General features: G+C 23.6%; 1 protein-coding gene across 2 annotated transcripts; it reads left to right on the forward strand.

Moving 5' to 3' along the window:
* Positions 1–20: 20 nt before the first annotated feature.
* Positions 21–16,229, forward strand: LOC145840553 (uncharacterized). 2 transcript variants are annotated; one of them, XM_082947852.1, is made up of 10 exons: positions 21–202; positions 2,028–2,123; positions 3,014–3,123; positions 3,656–3,799; positions 4,945–5,069; positions 5,464–5,612; positions 7,171–7,275; positions 10,628–10,762; positions 14,571–14,720; positions 15,950–16,229. In XM_082947852.1, exons 1-9 carry the CDS (start codon positions 86–88, stop codon positions 14,703–14,705), a joined length of 1,116 nt encoding a protein of 371 aa, XP_082803978.1. In that variant the 5' UTR covers positions 21–85; the 3' UTR covers positions 14,706–14,720; positions 15,950–16,229. The 2 variants fall into 2 exon arrangements, with proteins under 2 accessions (XP_082803978.1, XP_082803979.1); XM_082947853.1 differs by having other exon boundaries at positions 5,470–5,612.
* Positions 16,230–18,668: the final 2,439 nt, after the last annotated feature.

Consider the following 18,668-nt stretch of genomic DNA (forward strand, 5'->3'; position numbering starts at 1 on the left):
TAAGAACGTTGTAAATTTAACCTAAGTAACTCTTATTCATGCTGAATCAATATTTTTTTATTTAAACTAAACAGCAAATAAAACAATGGAAAGAAATGAAGAGGCTATGAGAAGGCACTTGCGCCTGATGAATGTCAGAAACAACCCTATACAAAACCTTGTGTCTTTCATTATGGTGGCATGCATTTTTCTATTTTTCCAAGTAGGTTTTTGTTTTATTCTGATTAACTTCCTTTATGCAGTAAAACACTAGTCTTTTTTATATTTATCAGTTTAAATATAAAACATTTAAGTTTTTCTGTTTTTAAATATTAATACTTCTTATAAATATTGGTTCTTTTCTTATTGTAATGATTTTTAAAGTTTTTAAGCTTGGTTAAGTTTAATGAGTTTGATAAATAGTAAATTTGTTCAGTGGCTTTTGATACTTTTATTCGATTATTTTTAAATGTTACAAATTTCAATGCATGATACTTATTTTTACAAGTTACTAAATATATTCATTTAAAAAGATTTTTGAAAAAGCATCTAGTGAGAAATCCTTATTGTTAAGAAAGCACACATAAATTTTAAAATTAGTATTTAATTGTAGCTTGGCTCTACAACCACTTTTTAATATATGTAATATGTCATAAAAACAACCAAAGACTTTAAAGTTTTTGGTACAAGATATTAGAACAGATTTGTAGTCGTTGCAACATATCTTACACATCATATAATGATATAATAATTAAATTTGGCTTGGAATCACTGGAATATAAAAGATTGGAATTTGATCTATTAACTCTTTACAAAATTATCAATGGCAAATATAAAAGTTTTTTTATCCAGGTTTTTAGTTTTTCCCAAAATAAATATCAACTAAGAGGAAATAATTTGAAATTAAAATATAAACATGATTTTCAAAACAGTCAGTGGCAAGGCGCATTTTTTCACAGAGCAAAAGCTATGTGGAACAGACTACCTCAGGATATAGTATCTTGTGAGGGGGTTGAACAATTTCGTTTAAAACTTAAAAGACCTGATTTAAATACAGTAAATACCTGTAAAATTCACTAATTTCCACTATAAACAAAAGAAAAAGTATTGTTTTCCCTACGCCTCCCCCTACAAACTATTACTTTACTTATTTATTTTGTAATTATGAATTTTGTTTTATAAGCAATGATTTTAGACAAACTTCTTTATTGTGTGTACTAAGTAATATATAAGTTTGAACTTTTTGAATTGAATTTTTAATTTAGTATATATATCATATTGTGTTTAACTTTGTGTTTTCATTTAAATTATGTTTATATATATATATATATATATATATAATTTATCTTAAAGTTTTGAATATAAGTTTATTTTCTTTTTCTCTTTTTGTGTGTCCTGTTTAAGTGGCTCAGGTTTTGATGCCTGAGTCCAACATTGCACAATAAACAATATAATAATAATATAGCAATAGAATAAACCACATTTAAATTAACAATACAGTTATGTTATTTGTTTTAAAGTTTCAAGATTTTTTTATCTCTTTGATGAATTTTTATTACTAAGTGACAAAAAAACTTGTAGTTTAAAAAACTTATAAAATAAGAAATCCTTGAAAAAACTTCCAAAAACAAGTAGCTATTGGCCACCCTTAACATAAATTACTTTTCTATTAATCTAGCAACAAAATGTTAAGTAATTAATTTGAAGCCATTTAATGCAGTATTGAAATCTCCATTTGAAATTACACATATTTGTAACACACTTGCATTTGCCCAGATAACATTTATTTTTCAAAGAATAGAGTTTTTGACTAATATTTATATAATAAAAAATATGATTGATTTTTTTTTGATTTTTAAATACTGGACTAAATAATAACTTTATATTCTTGTAAAAATAAATATATTAATAAAAATATGGAAAAGTTGCTTTTTTTGCTTTCAAAACTGATATGACCTTAAAATGGTAGTTCAAACTGAAGATCAATAAAAAGTAGGTAAAACTTATTTCTTGTGCATTTTATGTTTACTTTTATATCATCTCAACAGGCCTCAATAATGAAGAACTTACAAAGAACGCAGATGATGCTTCTAAATAGCGGCAGTGAAGCTCATAACAAAATGAAGTACAAAAATATTGCCCCTGTTAGTAAAATAGTTGTAATAAAATCAAATTAAACAACTAGATAGTTATATATTTTTTTACCTTTTAGCAAGTCAGTTTAATCTAAGCAAAAAACTATTCTTCATTGGGTAAATTATTTTACCTAAGGTATTTTACAAAGTTAAAAATTGTTCAACTTAATATTTTTTAATATATCAAAAAGCTATTGTATCAGTATTAAGGCTATAGGGGGTCAAAGTTTATTAATAATTAACAGTGACCCTTTTTAAGCTATTAAGCTCATTTTTACACTTATGATGTAAAAATATAAATTAGTCATATTGTAACATTGAAAAAAAGATAAGTATTTTATGACCAACAGACATATAATTATATCTGTTTATTATTAATTATTATTATATCTGTATATTTTATGTAAACAAATAAATATTTTTTTACATTGTTTAAAGAAAAAAAAAAAAAAAAAATAATCAGTATTTAAAAAGTTGATAAGTAGAGTTGATTTTGTTTAAAATAAGATTATACTGAAAATACTTGAGATCATCTGATAAATAATCTTAGAGAAAGTAGATTTTTAATGGAACACTCTTATTTTTCCTCGGTCATTCCATAAAAAACTTACTGAACTTTCTGACTTGCACTCCTATATCTTAAAACCTGGTGTGAACTCTATAAAATACTTAAAAACGACTGTTAATCTTTAACCAGAGATAAATTAGTAAAAATGTGCCTCAACCCTCTATGGCCTTAAAATGTGTTTTAGGTTTGAAAAAGCTTAAACTAAATTTAAATCACTATTAGCATATTTTCAACAAACATTGTTATATTTTAAGCTGAAAAATAATAAAAGATCATTATAAGTTAAAAACTTAATATATAGTATTTAAAAAAAATTGATTTTTCATTATAGAATTTTGTGCCTCCCCAAAGAGTTCATCCAAGATTCAAGAAGAAATTCCACAAAGAAATAGGAATCAAAGTCAATGGAACTTTGTTAAGAGGAGTCAAAAAAGATAGGAGGTGTTTAACTATATATATATATATATATATCTTTTAGAGTGACTTTTTGTAAATTTTTGTAAGTTATCAGTAATATAAACAGTTTCAAGCTTTGTGTTTTCAAGGCAAATCTACTTTAGAAATGTTGATAAGCAGTCCTTTTCAAATTTTATCTTATAACCAACGTTGTTATACAATTTTGTTATTTCTTTATACCACTAAAATTCAAGAAGTTCTACTTTAAATATTGATAGTTTTAAAATTAAGCTGTAAAAACTGTTACTAATCAGTAAAGTTGTCCCTCTAATTTAAACTAAACGCATACTACACTAACTAACATATGTCTAGAAGTAAATATCATTTATGTATTTTTTATGTATAACTTTTATTATTTTAAAGTTGGTGTTTGGTTAAAACCGTTGTTTTTGTTTCTTAATTCTTAACTTTTGTTGGATTTATAATTAACATTAATAAACAACTGTAAATAAAAACTTATACATATTTTATTTAAAAGGAAATTGTTCTTTAGATAATTACTTATATTTTAACACAGGAAATTGTACTTACCAGATGATCACTTCAAGTTTAACTGTCTTGATGGAAACGGGAGTATTTCATTTAATTTTGTCAATAATGATTTTTGTGATTGCAATGATGGAAGTGATGAACCGGGTACTTCTGCTTGCAAGAATGGAAGGTTTGAATTGTTTATTTAGTTTTATTAAAGTAAAAGTAAATAAACAATGTTTTATAAAAGCTTTGTTTGAGTTAACCAATGATTTGTTAAAAGTAAAATTTCAAGAACATAGTATTTAAATTATTATTAATAAACAGAATTTAATACAAATATTTAGGTTTAGGTTATTTAAGCTAATGAACAACCTGAAATTAGTAAAATTCTAAAAATAGAAGGTTTAGTTGGCGTTTTTTAATCAAAATAAACTTTTTTTTATAGATTATGGTGAGTATTCAAAAAAAATTTTTGTTTTTGACTTGTTATGAGCAATAGTATTTATCAAATTTATTTAAAAGGAAGAAATATTTGTGTTGGTAAATTTTTTTAAGAATAAAAAGTCTGGCGCAAAAAAGTACATCTATTACCATAATAATAAATTTATAGAATCAAAAATTAATTTAAAAGATTAATTACAATATATATAAAACAATACTTCAAGTTTAACATGTAGTATAAATTTTAAGTTATAATTGTGTGTACATTATTTTAATACATTAGCAAAAGTTTAGAATTATGTGGTAAGAAGTATGAGTTCAAATGTCAATACCTAATATATTAATGTTATTTGTTATTAATATTAATAAAATATTTAATACTTTAAGCCAAAAACTAATATTGGAGAAGTCTTAACTTATAGAAACCCATCTTTTTTAAAAGTAGTAAGTTGTAGTTATAAGTTACTTTTTATAGACTATAAAAGTTTAAAGATACAATCAGTATTTTTTTTACATTTGAAGAAAATCTTTTAATTGTTAATTTTTATTTTAGAACTTATAGTTATATGTCTTAACTAAAAATATTGCTTAATTTACTGGAATGTAAAGAGCTTATGATATCAGTGCAATTTTAAGTATTTTATTCACTACCACGTTTCGGTAGAAAAAAGAATTACAATCTTGTCAAATATAATAGAATAGTAAACTGCAATTAACAATGTTGCTTATCCATAGTGACATTAGTGCAGTTTACTTTTTTACTACTTATTTTATCTAATATTTACTGTTTTATTATTAATTAATATTTCTTACATCTTTTACTGTGAACCAAGTTTGAAATATACCCACTCAAGAGTGAAATGTGTTTTTTATAACAAATATTTTCAACAGATTCTACTGCGAACCCGAACTGAGATACTTACCATCTTCGAGAGTGAACGATGGTATTTGTGATTGTTGTGATGGATCTGATGAATGGAAAGGAACCACTGTGCCCCCAGATCTCGAGTTACCTGGTAAGTTAATAAATAAAAATATCTCATTATATAACAACTGTCCCCCCGGATTTTGATTTACCTGGTAAGATTATGAAAAGTATAAGAAAAATATAGGTAAAATAATATACTGCTCAATTAATACTTATATCAATATTGAATTACCTGTTGCATTTTCAACTGTGCCCCTGATCTCGAATTACCTGGTATGATTATTATAAATTTTAAACATTAATCACTACTACATACAGTGTGTCAAAATTATACACACTTAAAATGCTTATAGGTTTGAAGTTTAATGTTGAATAAGTATAAACAATTTAGCAGTTGATAAACAAATTATAATTTATCTAACTACGAAATAGTTGGATATTATAATGTTTTGTTTTTAAATTGTATTTTAACTACGAAATAGTTGTAGATGAAGTGCAGAGAGCTCCATGCAGTGACACTTGTCAAGATTATCTTCATGAGAAGATCCACGATCAGAATTTGAAGAGGGAAGGAGTCAGCATGAAAAACGAAATTATTAACAAATACAAAGATGAAGAAGTTGATACAAAAGTTTGTTATTAAATATTATTTTAATATTTATGTTTAAATAAATAAAGTTATTAATAAATATAAGGATAAAGACGTTGATATAAAAGTTTGTTTTATTTTATTATTTTAATATTTATATTTAAATTAATGAGTTATTAATAAATATAAGGGTAAAGACGTTGATATAAAAGTTTGTTTTATATTGTTATTTTAATATTTATATTTAAATGAATAAAGTTATTAATAAATACAAAGATGAAGATGTTGATATAAAAGTTTGTTTTTAAATAAATAGTATTTGTAAATAAATGAAGTTGTTAATAAGTATGCAGTTAAAAATGTTTTAGAAGTTTTTTTTATTTTATTTCAGTGTTTTGAAAAATTAAGTTAGAAAATGCTCGATTTTTATTTTAATTAACTTTATTTTTAGTAATAAAGTTAACTCACTAACAATTTAAGTGGTAAAACTGTATGTATTACTATAACATTTTTCTTAAAAACGTTCATATTGTTACAGTATAAGAACAGTAAAAGTTTTTTTTTAAAGTATGTAACTTTTTATTAAGTATAACTTTTATAGAAATGTATTTATAAATATTTTTTAGCCTAACGCTACTAGATTAGATGCACAACTTCTTATTTTATAAGTTTCTGTACAAAATAAATTTGTGTGAATATTTATAACTACAAATGTTAAAAGCAAGTGTATAACTGACTAATTTGTAGTTAATTTGGCCATTAGTATTAAATGAAAGTTTTATGATTATTTAAACATTAAAATAAGCTTGCCAGTTAGTTAATTTACTTTAATTATCAAGTATTCAACTTGTATATATTTTCTATTACAAAAACCATTTGTAAGAAATAAAAGTATTAAGAATGGAAAATTACTTGTCATCTTGTTATTAATTTCAATATCCAATTATAGTATTATAATTTGTAAGGGCTTAAATTAATCTAACAAATTAATTTCCTCTATGTTAGACACAAGTTATGACAGTTTAATTTTTTTTTTGTAAAGACTAGTTTTTAATAAGTCAACAAAGTTAACAATTTTTTAACAGTTTTGAAGTATTATTGATTCCTTTATTTATAATGCTTTTCAGTTCAATTTTTTTTCAAGTTAAAAAAAAAAGTCATTGTATAATGTATGTTACTTTTCACAAAAAAAAAAAAAGTAATGTATTATTTTGTTGAAACACAAGCCTTTTAGCTTAGAGTTATTATTATGCGTAAACATTATTTTATTAATTATGAATGGTTCTTACTTATAGCTTGTACTGCATTTATTTAGTTTAAGTGGATAATAAAAGCTTAAAAAATGACGTGTGAGAATTAGTTATTATTTATTTATAATCAAATATGATATGTAAAAATAAAAATAAAATAAATTTTTGGTATGCTTGTTACCAATAAATATACGTACATAATGATAAATTAATTAATACTCTTTAGTTTTGTATGCAAGTACTATTATAAAATAATAACAGTTGTATGGAAACGACAAGGAATTCTACTACTTGAATTTTTTAAATCTATAGTATAATGAATAACTATTAAAAAACATAAAAATAAACAGTTGTACGGAAAAGATAAGGAATTCTACTACTTGAGTAAGGAATGTTACTTCCATAAGTCACCTGGATACGTATATGAAGTTTGCCCTTACCACAATGTTTCACAAGTTAGTTTAATAAATATTAAATATCAATTATCTTAATTATTAATATAATTACCAAGTCTGCCCTTACCACAATGTTTCACAAGTTAGTTTAATAATTAAATTATTAATTATCTTAATTATTAATATGTTTAAGAAGTCTGTCCTTATCACAATGTATCACAAGTTAGTTTAAAGCCATAGGGGGGGGGGGTTCAAGTTTTTTTTTTACAAAAATTAACTTTGGCTTTTATATGAAAGATTTAAATACAAACTACAAGCCTGTTTTTGTAGAATTCAAAAATATCATTGAACTTTTTAGATAATTTATTTTTTGTAAAAAGTTTCTGATACAAACGTATGGACCGCAAATTTTTTGGGGTCAATTTTCTCGGAAATTTAAAAATTCACTAAAAATCTATCTCCTCCTTCATTTTTCAAGCAATCTTCTTTAAATTTTCAGGAAATGTTCCTTATATTAAAAGGCAAAAATGTTACTTTAGAATTTTGATATTGTAAAAAAAAAAATTATCACAAAAATTAAAAAAAAAAGTGATTTTTTTTCAAAAAAATTATATTTTTCCAATTTTTATTTTAAATTCCAAAGTAACGTTTTTTTGTTATTGTATAAAGATTAGACTGTGAAAGTTTGAAGAACATCGCTTGAAAAATGTAGGATGAGATAGATTTTAAATAAATTAGTCTTTTTTTGCTGTTTTAGTGTTCCCTTCCCATAGGGAACCTATTATGCGGCCCGACTTTGACTAGTTATATCTCAAAAAATAATTTGAATTTTTTAAAACGATAAAAAGCATCTTCAAGCTTACAAAAAACTCTTAAAAATAAGATCAACTTGTAAAAAACATGTTTAACCCCCTATGGCCTTAATATTTAAATTAATAATTATTTTAGTATTTTATATGATTATGATGTTTGCCCATGTCATAATGTGTTATAAGTTAGTATTTATTGATATTAATTAATCGAATTATTAATACATATATAAAAGTTTGTTTATAGCATAATGTTTTACAAATAAGTCTTTTTTAAAATATTTTATACATAAAAAAATATGTTTATAAAGTTTTCTATATCATCATACTTCACAAATGAGTTTTTATAAACTTATTAATTACAGTAGTTTAACTGTTTTAGAATGTGTATAGTAGAGTTTCTCATTCCATAATGTTTTTTAAGTTAGTAATGTATTTTTATTATTAAATCAAAAGTTAAACAATTTACTTTAAGCATGAATAAATAACACATATTTAATTTAGTGTCTTGAACTCCAATTTTTTTTAAGTTCTCACATAACGCATTTGTTCTAATGTTCCAATCTTAAAAGTTAAATATGAGATTATTTAAAATAAACATGCAAGTCTATAGATGGTTGTGTAATCTATGAAGTCTCACTGCTTCATATTAAAAGAAAAGAAAATTAAAACTAAATCTTGATATTTTTTGTACAGTTTTTGTTACTACTAAAAAATGATATAACTGTTTATCATGTAATACTTGACAACTAATAAATGTTTTAAACTTTGGTATTTGAAAAATAATTCTCATTTTTTTTGTAAACAGTTACTCCTAGTACACACACATTACTAAATACTGTGGTTTTAAAAAAATTAAAAATATTTTAAAAGTTTTTCAAGAAAACCTGATATGGTTGGAGTTTATAGTAAATCACAATATTGTTTATATATAATTATGATAATTTCTATACGTGAGATAAATAACGTAAACAATTAAATATTGCTAATTAATTATAGTTTGTATTAACTGTTTTTAAACAAATTTGAACTATCACTTTTTGATTTGTAAGTTCAAAAAGTTGTTTTACTTAAGTATTAATAAGACGTTTTTTGAAAATAAATACTTGTTTGACTTTACTTGTCTTGTTATTTTTTATAAATTTTAAACGAAAATTTTAATTTGCTATTTACTTATACAACTTCACATATTGAAAAAATAGACAATGTTTGAAACCCTTTAAAACTAAGCAGTTTAAAACTTTTATTTTATTCTTTATATATAAAAAAATCTGTAAATTTTTCGAAACTTTTATTATCACTTATCTACGTAAATGGGTGGTAGAATAAAGGTCCTGCACAAAAATAAAGACTAAAATTCCTAAATTTAAAATATTAATGAGTTTTAAATGATATATCATTTATTACAACTACCATTATTACTTGTAGTTCAATAAATTATACGAACAAGAGTAACTGATGACCCCTTGTGGTATTTCAAAAAATTGTAAAATAGTAAATCTACTACATAAATAATATAAAATTTATACAGTACTTTCTCTTTATAAAGAAGAAAGAAAAAATAAGTTGATAAATTTGATAAAGAAAGAATACTGTTTAAATTTCTTATTGTTATATATTCAGTTAACTTGTTTCGCTAGGATCTCTATTAGCAAACAATTAATATTCAATTTTGTATAGTTCTACTACATTTATCTACTTAGATTGTAAGTTTATCACTGTAACTTTTTTATTCGAAACCATAAGTATGAGATCATTTAAAATAAACATTCAAGTTTATAGATGGTTGTGTAATCTATGATGTCTTACTGCTTTATAGCCATATTATAACAGAAACAAATTAAAATTAAATCCTGATATTTTTTAGTACAGATTTTATTACTACTAGAAAAATTATATGATCGTTTATCATGTTATACTTGACAACTAATAAATTTTTAAAACTTAAGTCTTTGAAAAATAAAATCTATACAACAATTGTATCATTTCGTAAATCAGCAACAAAAAAAATGTCCAATTGTCTTTATGAAAGTTAAAAATATGAAACATTTATCTTTTAAACTTAAGATAAAATACAATTTTTTTATCAGTATAATCACTTTTTTATGTAGATAATTTTTTTATCTTAATGTAAACGACACTTTTATATGAGAGATAAGAACAAGTTAGGCATTTAAAAATGTTTTAGAGTTTATTACTAAGGTTTGTTTATTACTCATCAGCTAAAATTTGATTAAAACTAAACTTTTCATTTCTTTTTTGCTCTCTTATCAACAACTCCAGAATATCTAGTATAACTTTCAAACTATGACCTCATGGCCCCCTGTGGCTCTTTTCTCCTTTACTGCTCATGGCCACCTGAATATATATCATGGCCCACTTTGGGAAACCATGAATGTAAAACATACTTTTGTTGAAGGCCATTATTAGTACTTTTGGTAAATTAGCCAGATTGGATGGGCAGTATTTCTAGGAATCAGTACATAAAAATAAATAAGCACAAATATTTACTCGGTTAACCGAACATGGATATGTTCAGATAACCATGTGAAACCATAAGTGGATATTATTTTGTACAGTTAATCGAAATATCCATTGTACAGATAAGCGAGGACACGTGGCTGATAGGATCGGGGCGGGGAAAGTTGGAAGTTGACGAACTGACCGGGCAGCAGCAGCTCGTCATGGACGGTGGACAGGGCGACCATTGTCCGAACGGGATGAGTAGAAAGACGATTGTTAGTTTAAAATAAAAAATAAAATGTTTAAAAAAATATTTGGTGACCATTCTCCTAATGGGATGAGTTGGAAAACTTTTGTAAGTTATAAAAATATATATATATATACCACAGATGTTTTTGTGTAAAAACTTTATTCCGACTAACGGCGTTTCACTGCTCCCAAATAAATTTAAGAACAGATCTACGTAGTCTATAAAATATTAACACACATTAGAAAAAAAAGTCCGCCGTCAGTCGGAATAAAGTTTTGACACAAGAACATCTGTGGTACATATTCCGATAAGCTTAGCTTATCAGGATCTCCAGGATTTAACGCCTTTTAACGTTACATCTTATCTTATATATATTTATATATATATTTCGCGACCATTGTACTGATGGGTTGAGTAGAGAGACTATTGTTAGTTATAAAAATATCAAAAAAATTATATACATGTATAATTTTTGGTGACCATTGTCCCTATGGTATGAGGCGGAAAACTATAGTTAGTTATAAATTAAAAAAAATGTGTCAAATATTTGGTATTTAATTGTATAAGTAGATAATTATTGGTAGTTTTTTTTAATTATTTATTTATTGTTTAGTAAATTGAGTTGTTGTCAAGATATTATGAATAATAAATCTTTTGTTAGTTTTGTTCAATTAGTTATTTAATTGTTATAAATATTTATAAATAAGGTGACAATTGACCACAAAGAATAACAAAAACTGTTGTTAGTTTTATTAAATATTTATTCTTTATAATTGTTTAATATTTAAGTTTACCATATGCCCACAGTGTTTAAACTAAACAATATTTGTGTAGTTAAAAAATCAAAAAAGTAATAATACTTGAAAAATTATATAATGTGCTATTTAGTTGTAACAAAGTTTATTTAATGAGTTTTTAATATCTAAACTAGTTGTTATTTGCAAATTAGGCAATAGATAGTTCATTGTTAGCTGCACATGTGAATGTGTATTTATAATTAAATTATTACTTTAATGCAATATATTCTATCTTTTTAAATATGATTTTTATACCAAAGATGAACATGTAAATAAGTTTTAAGATTTAAAAAAAAATATATAAAATGTGTTGTTATTTATTTGCTATTTTATAATGAATTACTATAAATTATTATTCATTTGTTTATGTACTTTGTAGTATCTTTGTATAGATTAAATGAAGTTGAAATTTGTTATTTTGTACAGTTTTTTATTATCCATGTTATTAATATAAATAAATTAATGTATATTATACAACAATAATACAATTTTTCCCAAGTAGTTTCTTGTATTTTTAGTTTTAACATGTACAATACACTTTGTTAGTTCAAAATAAATTAATACACAATAATAAAGTACATTTTAGCTTGCAAACAACTTATGCAAAACAAATAAAATTGAAATTTTTATGTAAAATATTTTGTCCTTTCTATAAGTCAGCTTGTATACTTAAAGGTCAGCCTATTTTGCATATTTGCTGAGTCACAAAAAAAGCTTTTTTTCATGCATTTTTCATTTTAAATTGTTAAATTTTTTTTTGACTAATTTTGATATTTTTTGGTTAAGGCGAGTTAGGTTTTAAGGGTACAAGTAAAAAAAAAAAACTTTAAAAGAACTTGCTGACTCTGCAAAATTCAAATCAGATTGATCTTTAAGTATGTTTCCTAAATAAATTTAACAACCAAATTAAGCAATATATTTAAATAAACAACTTAACACTATGTGCATCAAGTTGGTAATCATATAAACCTTTATTATATATAAATGTTAAAGAATCTTTCTTAAAGTTTAGTCAACAATTAACTCCAAGAATGATGAAACCTCATTAAAATTAAATTTAATTTTACATTAAATAAACTTGAGAAAAAATATTATTTTAATACTTATGTGTTTTAAAATATTATATTTGTTGTTAAAAAGCAAGTCGCAAACGTAATATAAGGTCTATTTCGAGTAAAACCATCAAAAATTATTTAAAAAATAGAAAGTATCTGAAGTGTTTAGTGACGTAGTTAACTAAAATTTGTGAATGAAAACCAAACATTATATATAATTACTTGTCTTCGTTTAAAGCAAACATAAAGAAGAAGTTTGTAATGCACAATTTGAAAACTTGTAAATACAAGTTGATAAAATTAAAACTAACTAAGAGCTGGTATACCTGAAGGTCAGTCTGATTCGCCTATTTGCTGAGTTAAAAAAGCTTTTTCATGTCATCTTTATTTATAGTCATTAAAACTTAACTTTTTGGTTAAGTTTTAATATGTTTGGGTGAGGTGGGTTAGGGATAAGGGTACAAATTAAAAAAAAAAATATATATAAAGGTGTAAAATTTTGCTGACTCAGCAAATATGCTAATTAGACTGACCTTTAAGTATACTTTCCCTAAATAAGAGCTATCTTTACAGTATTAGTTTTCTCATTGTAAAATTTTGATCAACAAAATGCTTTTTGTTGTTATTAAAATCAGCTATTTATGAAAAGTATTAATGTTTCAAATTGTTTTAAATGTCTAGTGCAATGAACAATTATAATTAAATGATATAAAGATATTAATAAAATATCACCTAAAATATTAAGCTTCAATAATCGAGTATCTTTGACAACAAGACATAGTTAACTTTACATAATAAAGGTTTTGTTATACTATCGTCTTATTTTATTTTCCCACAATATTTGCAATAGTCGTATTAGCAGTAAACAAAAGCTTTATAAGTGTACCTGTTCAAACGTAAATTTATTGAGCTTAATTTGTAAAAAATAAGTAGTAGTATAAGTGTAAGATATCAAAACTATTTCGACAGCTAGATATACAAATAGTCTTATTATGGCAACCCTGCAATGTAATGTTTTAGTTTTTTTTTAGTTGACCAGTAAATTCTTGAAAAATATAACTCAAATCGATTAAATTGATATAAATTTATACAAATTTATAAAGTATAAATGTTGTTGTGTTTTGCCATAGCTTATTTGTAGTTGTTCATACTTTTATTATAGAGAATGGTTACGTTTTACTTGATTTTTTTTATTTAAAGTAAACTGAAATAATGTTAATGATATGGTTTCTATAACTTTTGATGTTCAAAAACTTTACAATTTTAATTGTTATTTCAAGTTATTATTCAATTCTACAAATATTAATAGAACTCATTGATGCAAACAATGTAAACTTTTCATCTTGTTCAATTCATAAAATTTAAAGCTTGTTATTTTAAAGTAAAACTATTTAAACATAATATTAATAATTGCCAAGTTTAAAAATGATATACATTGGAAATACTTCACATATTATATTTGAATGTTCAAACAGTTAAATGTAATATAATGAAACGGGGCGGGTCAGTTTTGCATAAGTGACACTTTTGCACAAGTGACACTTTTGTACAAGTGACAGATTTGCACGAGTTACACTTTTGCACGAGTGAAAATTTTGCACGAGTGACACTTTTGCACGAGTGACTATTTTAAATAAGTGACACTTTTGTACGAGTGACTATTTTATATAAGTGACTATTTTGCACGAGTGACAGCTTGACACGAGGTTAGTGTTAGGAGTAGGGTCAAGGTCAGGATGAATACGTGCAAAATGTCGTTGTGAATAAAAAACGACGTGCAAAGTGAAAACTCGTGCAAAATGTCACGCCGACTCTATAAAAAATATTCATTTTATTAAAGCTACGTTTTCGTAATGTAAAACTATTTACATGCAGTATACAATAATTGTAAAATAAATAATACATATATCAATAGCTTCACATATATAATTTAAATGTTCAAATAATGTTTTTTTTTTTTAATTTTATAATATTTTTACAGATATTATTTGAATGTTCAAATAGCGAAACAGAAGTTCATTATGTGAGCGAGAAATCAACTTGCGTTTACCAAATAAAATTGAGAACTCCTGTTGTATGTGATATTGATGAAAATATTGAAGAAAATTTTGAATGATTAATTAAAATATAAGTTAGTTTGTATTGTAATAAATAATAATCAACTTGCGTTTACTCCATTAAACTGAGAACCCCTGTAGTGTGTGATATAGATGAAAATATTGAAGAAAATTTTGAATGATTAATTAAATTATAAGTTAGTTTTGTTATTAAAATGAAAATTATTAACTTGTGTTTACCAAATTAAATTGAGAACCCCTGTAGTATGTGATATAGATGAAAATATTGAAGAAAGTTTTGAATGATTAATTAAAATATAAGTTAGTTTTGTTATTATTATAAATATTAAATCAACTTGCGTTTATCAAATTAAACTTAGAACCCCCTCTAATTTGTTATTTTGATGAAAATATTCAAGAAAGAAATGATTAAAATACTTATTTAGTTGTAGTAACATATTGATATTTTTAACTTGTGTTCACTAAATTAAAATGAGAACCCCGTCTAATTTGCTACTGAGATTAAAATATTCAAAAAAGTTTAGACTGATTAACAACTTAATATCTATAACAGTTGTCGATATAAAACAACTATATATACCTATAGGAATAAATTGATTTTATATGGTTGAACTCCAGCACTTTTTAGATACGTGCTGGTCTAGTCAAAAAAATACAGTTTTGATTACAATAATTAAAACTGATTAACAAGTTAAAACAAAAGTTAGTTATATAAAAGCTCTATATTTATAGTTTTGGTACTTTGTTCTATTTTAAATTTGGTAAATTGTGCTGTACAATTTAAAAGTAAAGTAAAGTATTGTATATAAATAAGATATATATCAAATAAATGTGTATATTTGTTTAGTTGATTATATAAAAAAACTTTAGCTTTACTGATGAGTATATGAGGTTATATATCTCATATACGAAACGGTCGTATAAACCTATTGTTTTTTATATAACCAAATAAATATTTAGCTCCAATTCAAATTGTCGAGCGCTATCGACCAAAACTTAAAAAAAACTATTAATTTATATTTTTATATATTTATATATATATGCAATTAATACAAACATACTTTACACGTATTTCAGACTTGACACTTTATGCACAAAGTTTTAACATTTAAATTTTAAAGGTTAAATATTATATCTATAAATACACTTGCTAAGTTTTAAACTTTAGCTTTTTAGTTGTGTGTGATGCTCTAAAAAGCTGCAATAGTGTCTTTTTAAATTTATTCAATACTCTTTTTTAATTGATTGAAATTTATCATTTAACTCAAATATACTTTTACAGACTAGGAAAGAAATCAGAATATCAAAGTTGCAATCAGACTTCAATTTATCCTTTTTTTTTTGAATTTTTTTTTCTTAAGTAAAAATTTTAAAACTTTGTTTATTCTTCTTCCTAGCTAATCTAAAATTTAACTATCAAATTTCTCTATTAACTCAAAAATTCAATCTACCTTCAAGTTACTTTCTTGTTCATTTTAAATGTTTCTATTTATTATAAAATAAGTGCAACCCTCTAATTTATTTTGTCCACTTAGTTAGTATAAAGGATTAACCTGTAACTTTAGTAGTTAATATTAATATATATTTTTGTGTTTTATGTTCTAAATTAAAAGCTTTACTTTATTTGATAAGCATATTTTTCAAAGTCTATGCTTTTATTTTCTTAAGTTTAAATTTCGTATGTTTTATTGGTTTAGTCTAGTAAATTAAATGTTATTTAAAGAATTGACAATAATTTGCTTTATTTAAAAACTTTCTAACCTAAGAAGCAAATATTTTCAACAATTATTCAGTTTTGTAAAAAAAAATGATTTATTAAAAAAACACTTGTGAAGAATATTAACAGCAACTTGCTTTAAGAAGCTGTGTTTTGATTTATTTTAATGATTTTTGTGTTTTTCGTTGAATGTTGTTCAAGTTTTTTGCTTACTTTTGTGCTGTATCAATTCAAACGAACAACTTAAAAAACTGTAAGTTTAGTTTGTGCTTTAGTGGTTTTAGTGTTTTTTAGTATTGTTACTATGCAATATTAGAAAAATAAAATTTGGTAACATTAATTAATATTATACAAATAGTTTAAAAAAATACTCTGTTTAAATGATTAATTATATGACAATGCATTTTTGAATTAAATTGAGGTACAAGTTTATTTTTTTATTATTAAACTTTTTATCAAAAATAAATAAAAATGTTGTAATAGAAGTTATTCAAACTAGAAATAAATTATTGAAACTAACAACAGTTGTATGGTATTTTAAGCTTCAAATTGTATTAACATACGGTTAAAAAATATATAAATAAAAAAATAAATACATTAAAAAAAAGTTCAAGTCTCTTATTTTTCTTACTTTAAGGGAACTTTCATTAAGTTAGAAAATTAATTAATAAAATAGTTTCAATGACTTTAAAAACATAATTTATTAATTTTTCTGTTTTGTATAGCAATTTCGATTACTTTTTCACAAATAACACAAAATGTAATAATTAAACAAAAAAACTATTTTTTAGTAAATTTAGGAAGTATAATTATTATTCCTCAAATATTTTCTTTGTTTTACATTAACTTATGTATAAGTTACAAAGCAGAATTTTCAAAAACAATATTTATTAAAAAAAAAAGTGATTGGAAATTCTTCAGATAGAAAACAAGTCAGTTAAGGTATGATAAAATATATTTACAAGTTTTAACTTTTTCAATTAGCTATAAAATATAATTTATTCTTTAGCTGAGATAACTTTTAAAATCGAAAACTGTTTAACAACATTAGTCTTTTTATTTAAACTGTTCTCCTATTCATTTTTATTATTCTAAAATTAGATTTTTTATTTAAAACTTTTTTTAATATTAATAAAATCCTTTACAAAACAATTAATTTAAAAGCTTTTAAACTCCAATAAGAAGACAATTAACTTTCCAAACAAAAATAAGTTTTTTTCTGCCTTACATTTATTCCAAACATGTCTACAAAATTTGAAACGTGCAACAGTTAAAATTGAGAGGTAAGTCTCGTTCATAAATATAAACTTAAACAGTTACAAATTAAAAACACTCTTTTTATAACGTTTATCTTTTCTTGTATGTTGTAAAACAACTATCAAGAAATTTTAAACCAGATGTCCCAAAATTGGCCATTAGCTGCTAAGGCCATAAAGGAGCCATGATTTGAAATACTATGGAGTTGGTGAAGGAGAGCCAGAGAAGGAAGTCTTGTTGGAGGGGAGCATTGCTTTTTACTTTTTTTTTCCAAAGGGGTGTTGTAAAAAACGTTTAGGAAACCCTTTTCCACAAAAGTTTTACAATGCCTATTCAAAGTACTACTTTTAAACACATAAAAGTAATAAGCTTTTATTTTAGATTGCAAATAAGAAGTATTTATTTTTTATTGCAAACAAAAAGCATTTATTTTGAATTGCAAAAAAAAAAATATTGTTTTTTATTCCAATAAAAAGCACTTATTAAGTATTGCAAGTAAAAAAATTAATATTTTATACTGCAAATAACAAGCTCAATTATGTATATAAAAACTGCCCAAGCTTTAAAACATTTACTATTAAACTTTATTTATAGTAATGTATAGTAGAAATAATACAACTTATTTTAAATCTAGAATATGATAACTTCTAATAGTAATCTAGCAGAGTGTTAACTTTATTTATTTTATAAGTCAGGGCCGTTTTTGCCATATAAGTAACTATTTGCCTACTACTGTAAAAGAATAATAAAATCTACTCCTTTATTTGTGTTTTATTAAATATTTAACCTGATTACTAGTAAAAAATGTTTGATAAAACTTTGCTACAATAAGGCAGTACATAATTATATTTATATACAAAATAAATTTATACTAAAAGGAAAAGTTATAAAAAGAGACCTTTATACGAACTATTTTTTTAACAAGTTTAATCTTACCAGTGTTCTTAAAAGTGGAATGTTTATTGACGTCAAAATAATAAACTATTAATTTAAATAATCATAAGAACTGTTACGAATTAAACAAGCA

The sequence above is a fragment of the Thalia democratica genome, chromosome 7, assembly GCF_965202585.1.
Source record: "Thalia democratica chromosome 7, ktThaDemo2.hap1.1, whole genome shotgun sequence".
Lineage (NCBI taxonomy): Eukaryota > Metazoa > Chordata > Thaliacea > Salpida > Salpidae > Thalia > Thalia democratica.